The sequence below is a fragment of the Heteronotia binoei genome, chromosome 20 (genome assembly GCF_032191835.1).
Source record: "Heteronotia binoei isolate CCM8104 ecotype False Entrance Well chromosome 20, APGP_CSIRO_Hbin_v1, whole genome shotgun sequence".
NCBI lineage: Eukaryota > Metazoa > Chordata > Lepidosauria > Squamata > Gekkonidae > Heteronotia > Heteronotia binoei.
In genome coordinates, this window is record NC_083242.1 from 19,603,231 (window position 1) to 19,618,747 (window position 15,517).

Below are 15,517 nucleotides of genomic sequence, written 5' to 3' on the forward strand. Positions count from 1 at the left end.
GGGGGCTCATAGAATTGGCCCCCCTGGTCCAATCCTTTTGAAACTTCAAGGATGTTTTGAGGAAGGGCGCCAGATGCTATGCTGCAAAATTGGTGCCTCTACCTCAAAGAACATCGCCCACCCTGAGCCCCAGATACCCGTAGATCAATTCCCCATTATTCCCTATGGGAATCGTTCTCCATAGGGAATAATAGAGTGCCCAGTAGACATTCCTCCCCCCCCCCCCCAGCTTTCTAAAGCAGGAGGAGGGCCTCTAAACCGGGGAATCCCCTGCCCCCTCCCGCCCTCTCTCTCACACACACTTATTGGGTCTGGTTCCTCCACAACTTTACTTGCCTGAAAATGAAAGCAAAACAAATGGAGGGTGTGTGCTCCGACAAAACTGCTGCTGACCCTTCCCCGTGAAGCGCTTCCTGTTTCCTGCTCAACTTTAAAGGCACACATTTTAAAAACGGACCTGTTTGCAGGTTTCTAAACCTGCTGGAGCTCTAGAAGTACATGATGACTGTGGGGGCAGAGCTTCCCCTCACCAGCCACTGGCTGTGGGCGGGGAGAAGCCTGTAAAACCAGGGGATCCCCCGCTGGGACCTGGGGATTGGGAAGTCTATTTATACCCCACCCTTCACTCGGAGTCTCAGAACGGTTTACAATCTCTTTTCCCTCCCGCTCCCCAAAACAGATATCCTGGGAGGTAGGTGGGGTTGAGAGAGGTCTTTCAAGAACTGGTCTTGAGAGGAACAGCTCTGTGAGAACTTGTGACCTTTTCTCCCTCAGGTCCGTAGCTCCAGTGGGCCCTGGGAGGGGCCAGGCCCATCCTTTCAAACGCCCCTTCCAACTATATGGCCCCCCATTGGAGGGCCCCCTTTGCTCACCGCCACTCTGAACAAGTAATAGCATTGCTGCTGGTCTTCTCGCTTTTTTCTCTTCCCTTTCCTAACACACCTTGCAGAGTGTCATGTTCTCAGGGTGCAGGCAGGCAGGAGTCCAAAGCCAGTCTAAGGTCAAAGTCCAAGAAATCATGCAGGAGCCAAGTCACCAATCAGGAATCACAAACTGGAATCAGAAGTCAATGTCCAAAAGCCAAAAAGTCAGGGTGCCAAGGAAATCAAGCAGGTCAGGATCAGGAAGGAGCATGGATGCAAGCCAGAGAATAGACTTGTTGCTTCCACAAGGTTACCAGGTCCTGGGTGGGAGCAATGGGGGAGTCTCAGTCAGCCTGCTCCCTGGGTGGCAGTGACTCTGCTAGAACTCAGAGCTGAGAGATCTGAAGCATCACCATGCCTCATGTCTTCGCTCTGAAAGTTCTTTCTGGAGCCTGCTTTGAACTCTTGAAGTGGGAGGAGGAGAACTTGGAGGAGATTGATCGTCAACAGCTGACACTGGTGCCTGGAGAGTGATTGATGGACCAGCTGCTGTTTGTTTAGCTGAGGAACTGGCTGGCAACTCTTCCAGGTCTGTTAACCTTTCCAGCTCCTCCTCCTCAGGGCTCATGACACAGAGCAAAGGGGGGGAGGAAGAGTCAAGAAGTCTCTGTCTCTCTGAGTGAGGGGCACATAAGAAGGGGGGGCAGAGCTGCTGTGGGTGCCCAGGCGGAGGGGGGTTAGCTTGTGGGACCCAAGGCAGCTTACAGTGCCGAGAGCCCTGGGCCGCCCCAAACCGGGTGGTCTCCGGCCCCCCAAACAACAAATCCTGCTGTGGTTTCCACCAAACATGAAATCTTGGCTACGGCCCTGTATCTCCCCCACTGCCCTCAGCAACTGTTGTTCTCAGAATCTTGCTTTCTCTGATCACAGAGGTTCTATTTAGCTATCATGGCTTCTAGCAACTGTGACACACTACAGATTTGTCTGGTTTTATTTTAAAGGTGATGGCCATTACTAGACATCACTCTAGTTGTTGGCTGTGTGAAGAGGCCCTCATTTTTTGGAGGAGGGAATTCCTGACCAGGCTCCCTTTGGAAACTGAACTTCTCCTCAAGGCCTGTCACCTCATGAAAACATCCAAATCCCTGATTTGAGTGAGACTGACAGGAGGGAATGGCGCTTAAAAGACATAGACCTGTTTTGTTTTGTTTTTGTGCACTACGGTTTTATCTAATCTGTGCTTCTGAGGATCCTTTATCTTTGTTTCCACTGGCTCCTGCTGGACTTTCTTTCCTGTAGTGTTGAGACACAAAAGACATGACAGCTGCTGCTAATTCATTCTGGCAGTTCTTGAGATAGCCACGGTTTCCTGACCCTCATAATCTGCTGACTCAAGCACTTCCCAAGACGAATAGGAAGTGACAAGTGTTACCTGCAACAAATATTTTACGAGAAGAAGTGTGTTGAGGATATACCACCAGAGCTTAAGGTTGCCAAGTCCAATTCAAAAAATATCTGGGGACTTTGGGGGTGGAGCCAGAAGACTTTGAGGGTGGAGCCCGGTTGTGACAAGCATGACTGAACTCCAAAGGGAATTTTGGCTATCAAATTTAAAGGGACTGCACACCTTTTAACTGCCTTCCCTCCATTGGAAATAATGAAGGACAGGGGCACCTTCTTTTGGGGCTCATACAATTGGACCTACTTGTCCAATCCTTTTGAAACTTAGAGGGTTAGGGCAGCTTCTGAGAGAGCTCTCTCAGCCCCACCTACCTCACGGAGTGTCTGTTGTGGGGGAGAAAGATAAAGCAGTCACTCTGAGATTCAGAATGAAGGGTGGGGTATAAATCCAATATCTTCTTCTACTCTTCCAGGGTCAGAGAGTGTTGTTATCTATGACAATATTTTTACCCTCATTTTCCTATAGCTTCAGTTAAGCTATAGTCTTTATGCTTAAATGAACTTAAAGCCAAGTCTCCTATGTATCTGGACTCTGAGCATGTCAGAGTGCATAGGAAAAGGTAAGGCAGAAGTAAGTTTTCAAAATTAATATTTATTTAACCAAGGTGACTTGAAAAATAACTATATATCTATTCAGAATTTGACAAGAGTCCAGTACAGTCTTAAAGTCAAGCAAAATGTATTCCAGCATCAAAATGTATTCCAGCCCATTGGAGGTTTTTAAACAGAGGCTAGATGGCCATCTGACAGCAATGAAGATCCTGTGAATTTAGGCGAAGGTACTTGTGAGTTTCCTGCATTGTGCAGGGGGTTGGACTAGATGACCCTGGAGGTCCCTTCCAACTCTATGATTCTATCAGCTTCCATTATAACAAGATATACACATTTAAAATACACAGAGCCATTTAAACTTGACAGCAGAGTTCTGAAAGCTTTTGTTGAGGTAGGAAGCAACATTGGTGCTCCATTTGTTTCTTGGTAACCCAGCTGGGACTATAGTGGGCCTGTTGAATAAGAAATCAGCCACAACCCTGTAGGCATCCTCTAACAGTATGGATATCAGCTAACAGTCCTGGGTACACCACCTCTAACAGATTTTCCCCCCCTTGTTTCCCCCAGCTTTGCCAGAGCCAATCTTGTCTTACTCTTGTCCTCTCTTCTGGACCGAATTTGAAGGATACTGCTACAGATACTTCCCCATCAATAAAACGTGGGCTGAGGCAGATTTGTACTGTGCAGAGTTTTCCATTGGTCTCAAATCAGCCAAGCTCGCTTCCATTCACAGGTAAGGATTGAACAGCGACAGTCCTTGTGTCAAATCCATTTTGACCAGCCTGGCAACCTTCTTGCACATAGCTAGAGTTTGGGAAATACCTAACGAGGGAGTTTCCTCCAGCATAGGCTGGGAGTAAGGCCTTCTTCCAGACAGTGTTGGGTTGACATGATTGCCATACAAGAGTAGCCTCTGGAACTCAAGATGGCGGCTTCTGCTGGGACATTCAAGTGAAAATCTCAACTGGGGTGGGTGGGTGGATCTCCCTGGCCCCAGGCTGAGGATGCAACCGTTATACAATACTGCCTCCTTTTCTCCAAACCACTCAAGTTTTGTAGACACCAGGTGCTGCAGTGTGTTATATCATTTGTTCTTCTGGCACATTGCCTGGTACTAAGCAGTATTGTTTACTCATTACACCAATCCTCTGGTGGATTTCCTCTTCATCCTACATGTTCCTATTTGTTTGGCAGCTGGGAAGAGAATGTATTCGTATATGACTTGGTAAACAGCCGCGTACCTGGAATACCCACTGATATCTGGATGGGGCTGAACGACCTAAGACAGGTAAGAAAATGATATTATATCAAAAAGAGTACCACAGGGAATGCAATTAAGCTCCAACAAATATAAAACCATTGCAGTAAAGATGCTACAAAAAATCCAAGGCTTTTTTTGTAGCAGGAACTCCTTTGCATATTAGGCCACACACACCCTGATCTAGCCAATCCTCCAAGAGCTTACAGTAGGCCCCGTAAGAAGAGCTCTGTAAGCTCTTGGAGGATTGGCTACATCAGGGGTGTGTGGCCTAATATGCAAAAGAGTTCCTGCTACAAAAAAAGCTCTGAAGGAATCACTGCTGATACAACTTATAATTACATCATATACATTCCAACAGTTTAACACACTCCAGTGTAAGGAAGTTAATCTGGCTGAATTCTCATATAGGAAGAAAATTCAGTCTGCTGAAAAGTACAATATTCCTTCCAACTCAATGACTCCCACCAAAAAGAGTGGTGAAAATAACAGTTCACAGATCCGAAAGATCTAAAGAAGACTCATGAAGAAGGATCAGTCGCAGCTCCCAGACGGAAGCCAGCATTTTGATAATCTTTATCAGATGGATTTCATGTGGTAACATCAACTGTATTCCAAAAGGTCAAATCATGTATTCACTGAGTTCCACATGACAGCTGTTCCATTCACATTAACACATTGGTATTATCTCTCTCTCACTAGTTTAGAAGTGTTCAGAGTTATTCTCCCTGAAAACATTTATCTATCATGGCTAACAGTCACTGATAGACCCATGACCTAGGAAGTTGCCCCAACCATTTGAAAAAAACATTAAGAACCAACCAGATGAGGTGTTTATGTTCTCTGACTGGTATTCTTGCTATTTTTTCCTTCCAGATTTTAGGTGCCTTAGGGAACTAGTTCTGATCAGGACTTTGAGGGGAGATGGCACCATTTCCCTGTCCTGAAATAGCCATTAAACAAGGCTGATGGTGGTTCCATGGGGCCACTTGAGATCAAGAAAACATAACACTGGAGGGGGACCAGGCTTTCCTTATGGTTCCAGTCAGAACCGGGCCATGGCCTGCCTCATATTTGTCAAGCGAAGGAGTGCAGGGCAATACAGTGAGAGCTCCATTTACAGAATTGCAAGTCTCCCATCTGGTTTGGTTCTAAACTAGCAGCCATCACCATATGGCAGTGAATGATATAAGGGGGCTCTTCCTGGTTTCCCAGCATAGATGACTGGGGAAGGCAATGGCAAACCACCCCATAAAAAGTCTGCCGTGAAAACGTCGTGAAAGCAATGTCACCCCAGAGTCAGAAACGACTGGTGCTTGCACAGGGGACCTTTCCTTTCCTGGTTTCCCAGCAACATCCTCATGGGGCCTTCTGATTTAAGCAGGACCAACAAAACGGTCCAGGAAAAGTCTGTTGTCCTTGGTAGGGCTTTCTTTTTGTAGAAAAAGCCCTGCAGGAATGCATTTGCATATTAGGCCCCACCCCCTGACATCATTGTTGTTTCACACGGGACTTTTTTTGGTAGGAAAAGCCCAGCAGGGACTCATTTGCATATTAGGCCACACACCCAACATCACCGTTGTTTCACATAGGGCTTTTTTTGGTAGGAAAAAACCAGCAGAGACTCATTTGCACGTTAGGCCACACCCCCTGGCGCCAAGTCTGCTGGAACTGCATTCCTATGCATTCCTACTCTAAATAAATAAATAATTTTTTTAAAAAAAAGCCCTGGTCTTTGGACTTCTTCAGGGGTTTCTGAGTATTTCTGCATTCAGAGAAGTCAGCTATCTGGAGAGCATTGCTTGCCTTGGCCAAACAATGAGCCCTGAAAAAAGAGAAAAAAGTGGAGCAGGGGACTTCACCCAAACAAATGAATCAAGTACCTGAAAGGTTCATTTACATACCAAGTAGAGGGCCAGTAATTAAAAAACTGTAATTACAACTTAAGCAGTATGAAAAACACATGCATTTATTATCAACTAGTTAAAAACGTGTAGTGGCACGCACTACATTATGGTACATTGACTGACTCGATTGTATCTTCTGGACCAAAATAGGAAGGCTTCCCAATAGTAATATTATTCAGGACAGATATCACACAAAGCGATACTTCATGAGGCCTCCCAATATCAGACTGTGTGTCGATTGTAATTATAAATCTCCATTTTTGGTCCTATGTTGATTAACTAATTGCCTGAGCCTATATGTTCAAATATTGCCAAAGAAGGCTGGTTTGGCTGAAACGCGTCTGTATTTTGGTCGCAATCGGTCTTACTTGTCTGTATTGTACACCTTTATTCTGTATGAGGCTACAATCAGGCCCATAATTGATTTTAACTAGTTGATGATTCACACATGTATTTTTGACAATATTTAAGTTGTAATTGCAGTTTTTAATCATTGACTCTACTTGGCATGTCTTCAAACAATGCCCTCTGTCCGCAGTGACGGAAGCAGATTTCAGATGGGCAGGGTTGAATTCTAGCAGGAGCTCCTTTGCACATTAGGCCACATACCCCTGAGGTAGCCAATCCTCCAAGCGCTTACAAGGCCCATTATCAAAACTTGATCATATGTCACTTCATCAAATTGTTGTATAATGTCTTTTTTAAAAACATCCTTTGCTCCATTTGGTACATACAGTCCTAATAACAACGGTTTTTTTGCATTTAATATTATTTCTACTGCTACAAATCTTCCATTTTTATCTTTAAACACTAATTTCGGCTCCAATTCTTGTTTAATATAAAACATCATTCCCCTTTTCTTCTGTTCATCCAATGAATTAAATTCTAGTCCCAATTGCTTATTCCATAAAAATTTATAATCCTTTTGTTTGATATGTACTTCTTGTAAACAGATTATATTACAATTTTGCTTTTTAATCCAATGAAACGTTGCCTTTCTTTTTTGTGGTGAATTTAGTCCATTTTGTCAAGCATTGTATACCCCTTCTATATTACAGAACTCAGACCTTAGAATTGTTATTTTTATGTTAGAGAATTCAGATTGTAGAAATGCTACTAACCCCAAAGCTAAAGCACATCAAAGTAGCAACCCCCGCCTTTCTTCTTTCACTTTTAACTAACAGATGCAGGAATGTCCTCTTTGAAGATAAGACCTCCTGGGACCCGTTCCCAGGCCTAGCAAGGCCTGAACCCAGGATGTGCTAGCCGCAATATAGTTAGGGTTAGGGACCCATAGTGTGAATTTCACATGTAAATGTAGGATTGTTTATAGAACCTTTGATGTGCCATTTTAAAGCTTGTATTCTAGTGTTACAAAGTAACAGTCCCAATCTTCAGTTCGAATGAGCCACATGGATTATCAATAAACCTAACTTTGTTTCAATATCCAAGGACTAGTTATTTTGAAATCTCATGCTTGACACATTTACTTTCCAAGATAATAATTTGTAATCCATCATGGTGCAAATTCTTTATGTTCTTCACATAATCTACGCAGTTCCTGTGTGTTTGTAATTGTAATTCTTTTTCCTTGAAGTTCAAAGCTCAGACCTTCAGGTATTATCCATCTATACCTCATTTCATTGTCCTGTAATTTTTCTGCCAGTTTCTTGTATGCTCTTCTGTCATTTATCACTTGTCTTGGCAACTCCTTCATAATTCTTACTCTGCTGCCTCCCACTATCAATGTCTTTTCAAAGTTTTTATTCATGATCTTTCCCACCATTTCTTTTGCCATATATCTTATAACCACATATCTTGGTAGATTATTTTTTTTGGCATAAAGTGAGTTCACTCTATACATATAGTCATACATATTTCTAGTCCCTTCAGGATCTTCCTCCAAAAATTCTGCAATTATTTTTATTATATATTCTTTTCAGATCAGGAACTCCAGTGCTAACACGAAAAGTAAGGGTGAAAGTGGGCAGCCTTGTCTAGTACCTTGCTCAATAGATATATATTCTGAAAGATTCCCATTAACTTTTATTCTTGCCTTTTGCGTAGTATAAATAGCCTTAACCAATTTGCTGAAATTTTCTCCACATCTTATAGCATTTAAAGAGTTTAAAATAAATTCCCAGCTCACGTTATCAAAGGCTTTCTCAGCATCTAGCATAATACATGCCATTTGTTTTTCCAGGTGTTCTCTATAGTATTCCAGTATGTTCAAAATGTATCTTATATTCTGATTCATTTGTCGTTTCGGGATGAAGCCAGTTTGATCTTCGTGTACAACATCTGATATAATCCTCTTCAATCTGCTTGCCAGGATAGTTGCAAAGATTTTATAATCTGAATTCAAGAGTGAAATTGGTCTGTAATTTTTGATCTCTGTCGGTTCCGTTCCTTCTTTATATATTAGTGAAATCGAAGCATCATTCCATGAGTCAGGGACTTTAGAAGTTTCCTTGATGGCTTCTATCACTTTCTTGTATGGGTCCAATAATATATCTTCAAAGCATTTATAAAATTCAGCTGGAATGCCATCTGGACCAGGTGTTTTCACAGTTTTCTGGATTCTTATCCGTCAACAATTTCTTGCATTGTTATTGGTTTTTCTAAAATTTTTTGCTATTCTTCTGAAATGTCCTTTATATTAGCGTGTTTAATATACTCGTCTTGCTGTGCTTCTGACCTTCCCTTTTTTATATAATTTCTGGTAATACTGTCTAATAACCCCTTCAATTTGTATTCTTTGGGTGACTTCTTCTTGATTTTCATTTTTTAATGATATTATTTTCCTTTCCCTTTCTTTTCTTAATTTGGATGCCAACCATCTACTAGTTTTGTTTGCATTTTCAAAAAAAATTCTGTTTCGCCCACTTCAATTTTTTTTCTATTTCTTCGTTCAGTAATAAGTTTATCTGATGTTGAGTATTTTGGATTTTCATTCTAACTTCCTTTGTATCCTTCATTTTTAATGCTTTCTCCTGCTTAGCTAGTGTTCCTATCAATTGTTTATAGGTTTCTGTTCTTTTTCTCTTCCTTCTTGACGAGTATCTTATCGCGATACCTCTAAAAAAGGCTTTAAACGCATCCCATATTGTTTGTATTGGTGTATCTTCTTCCCGATTATAGTTAAAGAACATTTTTATTTCTTCACTGGCTTCTTCTATAAACACTTTATCTTTCAAGATCTGTAAGTTCAACGACCATTGTGGATTATTTTGAAATACTATTTCAAAATAGTATTTTGAAATAGTATATCAGCCTATTTTGAAATACAATTTGAATTGGACTGTGGTCAGCAAACGTTCTAGGTAATATACTGGCTTCTTCCAACAATGGTGCTAAAGATATTGAAATCCATGCCATGTCAATCCTTGACCAAGATTTATGCCTATCTGAATAAAAGGAAAAATCATTCGTTAGGGGATTTTTTTGTTCTCCATGCATCAATTAAGTTTAACTCATCTGCCATTCTGAAGAAAGCTTTAGGAAGTTGAGTACGTGATTTTTTAATATTTGTTTTTCCAAATCAAAAACAGCGTTGTAGTCACCTACTATACAATAATTTTGGTAGTCAAATTCAGTAATTTTCTGATGCAAATTTTTGTAAAATTTTTATTGATTGTCATTTGGTGCATATATGTTCCCAAGCAGCATTTCCCCACCATTATATCCTATTTCAATCAAGAGGATTCTGCCAGAGTCATCGTTGTACAGCCACTTTGTTTCAATCTGTTTTTTAACATATATTCCAACATCTCTCTTCTTCTTCTGAACCGCTGAGACATAAAATTGATCCAATCTTTTATTTTGGAGTAAATTAATATTTTTTTTGTTCACAGGAGTCTCTTGTAGACATATTATGTCAGCTTGAAGTTTTTTAAGTAAATGAAAAATCTTCCTTCTTTTTTGCGGCAGATTTAATCCATTAACGTTTATAGAGATGATTTGAAGCCCTGCTTTCCCCATTATTCCATCACTATGTTACTATCTGTTATCCTTACTTGTTCTTTCTGCGCTTGTAATCTTGTCTTCATTCTTGTTTTCTTTTTTCTGGTGATCTTTTGTCCATCTTCAGTTTCTTCCCCCTCTTCCATCTCAGATTCTCGAGTATCTGCTTCAACATATTTAGCCCAAAAGTCTTGCAGCTTTGTTGACGATGTTACGTTAAATCTTTTATTTGTTATGTAAAAAAGATGCCTTCTGGAACCAGCCATCTAAATTGGATCTCTTGATCCATCAGCCAAGAAGTCAACTTCTTATATCCATTCCTTTTCTGTCTTACCATCCAGGGTACATCTTTCAATATTTTAATTTTATTACTTTCCCATTTTAATTCTGTTTCCTTAGCTAATTTCAGAATTTCTTCACAAGTAGATATCTTCATAAATTTAACATGTACTTCTCTTGGGAGATTCAATTTTTTCGTGTACATGGATGAGACCCTTCTAGCCCAGTCTATTTTCTTGTCTTAGACCTTTTATCAATTCTACTTCTTCTTCTGACATGAAAATATCATTGATTTTTTTGTAAAAGTCTTCCCCTCTCTCTTCAGGAATATTTTGAAGCCTTAAAATATAAGCCGCATTTCTATTCTAGCCATTCTGTCCTCAAGGTCCAAACATTTAGATTTATATTCCTGTAATGTACCAGATAGCACGTTTCCTTTATCCTCTAATTTATCCACTTTGATTGATAACTTTTGCATTTGTTGATTGTTAATTAGAAGCTGTTTTTGGAATTCTTCCACTTTATCGTTTGTCTTTCTAATTTCCTCCTTAAGTTCTATTTTAATTTCCTCTAATGCCTCTTGATTTTGCTTAAAACCGGCCATCATTATGCTTTGAAATTTTTCTATACATCCTGGTTTAATGCTGAGGCTACCGATTTACTCATTCCTGGTGAGGTCCCTTGACCTGTTTTTATCTTTGCCTCCATTGCGTCAAGAAGCTACTACTATTTCCTACTATCTTATTACCAATATTACCAATATTTCTTAGCCTCTCTCGCTCTCTCTCCCTTTTTTTTAATCTTTAAAAGATATACTATTAGCAAATCTGAATATAATACCTTCATTCTTTTCAATTTATCAATTAATATACAGTTCACTTAATTAACATCTGCCTTAAATTCATATTTCATTTCATTATCATAATGCATTTCAACTAGTTCACATGATTAACATGATTAACATAAATTCAGTTCAGATTCACTTTCACGTAATACAACCATTCAGTCATAATATGCACTACTCATGTTGAGATCATCTACGCCGTTTCTGCTTGCTAGCCCGTTCTTCAAGAGAGAGGCAGCCGCGCAACGCTAAGAACTGCCTTTCAATGATTGACGCAAGAAAATCAAGTCCTCCTCTCTTGCTCCGCCCTTCTCCTTCTGTCTTCTTCCTGGTATCCTTTGCAATTCAGATTTCACCTCTCTGCGCCATTTTAACTAACCTAGACTTTACAGCAGTTAAAATAAATATACACCTTTATTCCTGTTCTTCCGATGCACGCCTTATCCGCCCCTCTTCAAGGAAAAGACAGCTGTGCTAGCTCAGAACCGTCTCTTCCTCCTTTACAATCTTTTTAGTCTTTCCAAAATGATTCTGGATCTACTTCCTTTATTCCTTTACTCCTCAGCGTCTTACTTTCCACCTCCTCTTCACCAACCTCTACTCCTTCACTTTGCTTCTTTTTCACTTCACTTCTCTTCTGTTCTTTCCTTTCTCTTTTCCACCGCAATCTCCATCCTCATTTATCGCCTCCTTACACCCGAGCCACACTCCAACCCACTTCCAAACCTGCACGTCTCATTCCCCCACCTTTCAACCAAAGAGGGCTGTCGAGGCGGGAACCCGGCGAAGACAAGCCCGAAGAAGTGGCGCCTCCACTCCGACCGGCCTCAGCCTGAGGAAAGAGAGAGCCATCTTCCGCACAGCCTCCTTCCTCGGGGGAGGGGGGCGATCTGCCCGCGCCTCCCAGCACAAAGAAGCCCGGGCGGAGGCAGAGGATCACCCCCCCTTCCCCGAGGAAGGAGGCCATGCAGAAGATGGCTGCAGCAGCAGCCGTGGCAGCCGCTGCCAACGTCCCACCCCAGAGGCCTAGGCCCAGCGACTAGGCCGGGGCGACTCACACGGTGCTGGCAAAAGAGGGCGGTCAAGGTTGAGGTGGGAACCCGGCGAAGACAAGCCCAAAGAAGTGGCGCCTCCACTCCGACCGGCCTCAGCCTAAGGAAAGAGAGAGCCATCTTCCGCACGGCCTCCTTCCTCGAGGGAGGGAGGCGATCCGCTGCAGCCCCGCTGCGCGCAACAAGCCCCACCGGGTGCTGGAGCTGGCCCGGAAGCCACCGCCGCCTCCCCCTGCCCCCGCCGCCAGGGCCAAGGGCTTGGGCCGGGAGCAGCCATCAGGGGGCTCAGCCCTGGTGCCCGCCATCTGCCCACCTGGAGCGCCTCCCCCCCTGCCCCGGCCCGGGGTTCTTTGCGCTGGAAGGCGCGAGCAGTGGATTGCCCTCCTCCCCCGAGGAAGGAGGCCGTGTGGAAGATGGCTCTCTCTTTCCTCAGGCTGAGGCCGGTCGGAGTGGGGGAAAGTTGGAAAAAAAAATTGGAACTCTGAACCACCAGTCAGCTTTGCACAATACAACACACACAGAATGTACACACACACACACACATGCACAGAAAACAGTGCTCTCTAGGAGGATGCCCATGCCGATCCACTCGTGCTCCACGCCCACACGTGGTTGCAATAGGGAGGGGAGGAGGGAATTCCCAACCCCACCCACATGGGCACTCGATGCCAACAATCCCTCCAACCAGTCCATCCCTCCCACCAGCCTCTCCCCAAAGAGAGAGCCCGAGCCAAGCTTGGATCTGCGCGCTGGGGCGGGGAGGGAGGGTCACCTACATTGCAAGCTGGCAGGCTGGGGCCACCCGAAGGGATCCAAGCCCACGAAGCACAGGCTGATGCTCGACTTCCACAGCAAGCAGGCGCTCCGGTTGGTAACATCGTAGAGTTGCCTTGGCATGACGGCGAACGCCTCCATGCAGTCGTACATCTTTGCAAAGGAGCCGTTTCGGGGGGAAATGGGTGAGGGAGCATGAAAGGAATGGTGATGGTGGCGCGGTGACCAGGAGAGTAGTAATCATGACTATTATGACGGTCTGTTGAGGATGATCCAGGAAGAGATGGGGGGTGGGAAGTGTTCGCCCTTTCTCTGAGTGCAAAGGCACGGAGGGGGAGGGAAGGCAGATTTGGAGGTTGCGCTCACTCGCCTGCGGGATCCCCCGCCGCGCGCAACTCTGCATGTGTAAAGGTGCGTTGCTGCGCATGAAGTTGGCCACCGGAATCCCAGGCGCTGCGCCCGCGGTCACAGCAGCAGGAGGAGGAGAAAGGGGGGTGCCTTCGCTTTCTACGCCCTGAGGAAGGAGGCCGTGCGGAAGATGGCTCTCTCTTTCCTCAGGCTGAGGCTGGTCGGAGTGGAGGCGCCACTTCTTCGGGCTTGTCTTTACCGGGGTCCCACCTCAACCTTGACCGCCCTCTTTGGCCAGCACCGTGTGAGTCGCCCCGGCCTCGTTGCTGGGCCTAGGCCTCTGAGGTGGGACGTTGGCAGCGGCTGCTGTCGTGGCTGCTGCTGCAGCCATCTTCTGCACGGCCTTCTTCCTCGGGGGAGGGGGGCGATCCACTGCCTCTGCCCGGGCTTCTTTGCGCTGGGAGGCATGGGCAGCAGATCGCCCCCCTCCCCCGAGGAAGGAGGCCGTGTGGAAGATGGCTCTCTCTTTCCTCCGGCTGAGGCCGGTTGGAGTGGAGGCACTGCTTCTTCGGGCTTCTCTTCACCGGGTTTGCGCCTCGACCTTTACCGCCCTCTTTGGCTGGCGCCGTGTGAGTTGCTCCGGCCTCGTCGCTGGGCCTAGGCCTCTGGGGTGGGGCGGCGGCGGGGGGAGGCAGCGGTGGCTTCCGGGCCAGCTCCAGCACCCAGTGGGGCTTGTTGCGCACGGCGGGACTGCTGCAGCCATCTTCCGCACGGCCTCCTTCCTCAGGGCGTGGAAAGCGAAGGTGCCCCCTTCCTCCTGCTGCTGCTGCCGCTCGCCGGACAGGTGATGGGGCGGCTTGAGGCAACCAGCGGGCCTGACTTTTTTGCATTATTCGCTCCTTAAGACGCACACACTTCCCCCCCACACTTTTTTTGGGGGGGAAGTGCGTCTTATGGAGCAAAAATACGGTATTTCCTGTGTTGACTGTGAGAGCTGCAATTCTATGATGATGGGGCTTTTTCTCAAAAGCTGCAAGTAGACCACCAAACAAATTCCTTTCCACTTTTTAGTGCTGTCCTTTAAATTTACAAAGTCCACATTTTGCCCCTTCTCCCCTTCTTCTTCCAAGCTTTCTAGATTTTAATTTCCCACCTTCTGATTTTATTTTGTTTAACTTTAATTAGTCCCGGAATGAAAGATAGCGATCTGTACCTTTTCTGTAGTTATCCAGATCAACACTGGTCTTGTGTAGCTTTAGATGTTTAGTAGTATCAAAGAAGATTAGGATCCTGTCGAGCTTTTGTCAAATAAATGACTCTGGAAACTTTAGCAGATGATGAAAATGCAACTTATCTCCAGAGACCCCCCAAAGGAGCCCCCCCTGGACCCCCTTTTAGCCAAGGTAAATCTCCTCAAAGTTTCCTGTGCATATCTTGGACTGATCTCTGACTGAGAAAAGTAGGCAGTAGGCATTAAATTGCCTTTCACTACCCCGAACAGAAGTTTCAGCCTGCTCCCCTTCTGAGAAGCAGTTCAGATCGGCATTTTTCAACCCTGGAAGTCCAATGGTCTACCTTTTGTAAGGTATGTTGCCGGCTTAATTAGATTAAGTGGTGCTGATTGGAGCTGAATGCACCACGAGAAAATTGGCCATCTGGGTAGGCAATAGAGTTCCTTTGATGGGCTGTCTCTTCCTGATGGACAGCCTGATTTGAATGGCCACTCCCCCTTGGGTGTTATCCAGGTATAATTCCTCATTGGCTCCAGTTACAAGGCTGAATATCAGCGTTCCCAGGATGAGCCCCATATCTTCATCCTTTGATTTCCCACCTCTGTTGGATGAAGGCCATGATGACATAATTTCAGCGCCCTTTCCATTCCTAACTCCCTGGTGATCTCCTTGGCAGGAAAGCAATTTTGAATGGACAGACGGCTCATCGTATGATTATAACTACTGGGACGGCAGCCAGCCAGATGATGGGATCCTCTCTAAACCGGAGGATGAAGACTGTGTTCAGATCTGGTACAGATACAGCAGTGGTAGGTGGTATGTGCATATTGTACTAGAGAAAAGGAAAAATTTGGTGGTGGGGTAGTGGGCTTTTCTCCCAAGACCTTTTTTAATTTTTTTTTTTTAAATTTGAATGTTGGAGGAATATGGGAAAAACCCCAGAAAAAATGGATATTTTGGGGAGTAGTGGGGAAAAACCCTCCT

At 44.5% G+C, this 15,517-nt stretch overlaps 1 protein-coding gene across 1 annotated transcript in view; it reads left to right on the forward strand.

Annotated features, from left to right (window-relative positions):
• The window catches only part of CLEC19A (C-type lectin domain containing 19A), a 37,089-nt gene that overhangs the window by 6,123 nt on the left and 15,449 nt on the right, over positions 1–15,517 (forward strand). The window contains exons 2-4 of the mRNA XM_060260880.1: positions 3,444–3,609; positions 4,071–4,164; positions 15,210–15,342. Coding sequence (XP_060116863.1) covers positions 3,444–3,609; positions 4,071–4,164; positions 15,210–15,342 — 393 coding nt within the window. The remainder of the gene's footprint in view (positions 1–3,443; positions 3,610–4,070; positions 4,165–15,209; positions 15,343–15,517) is intronic.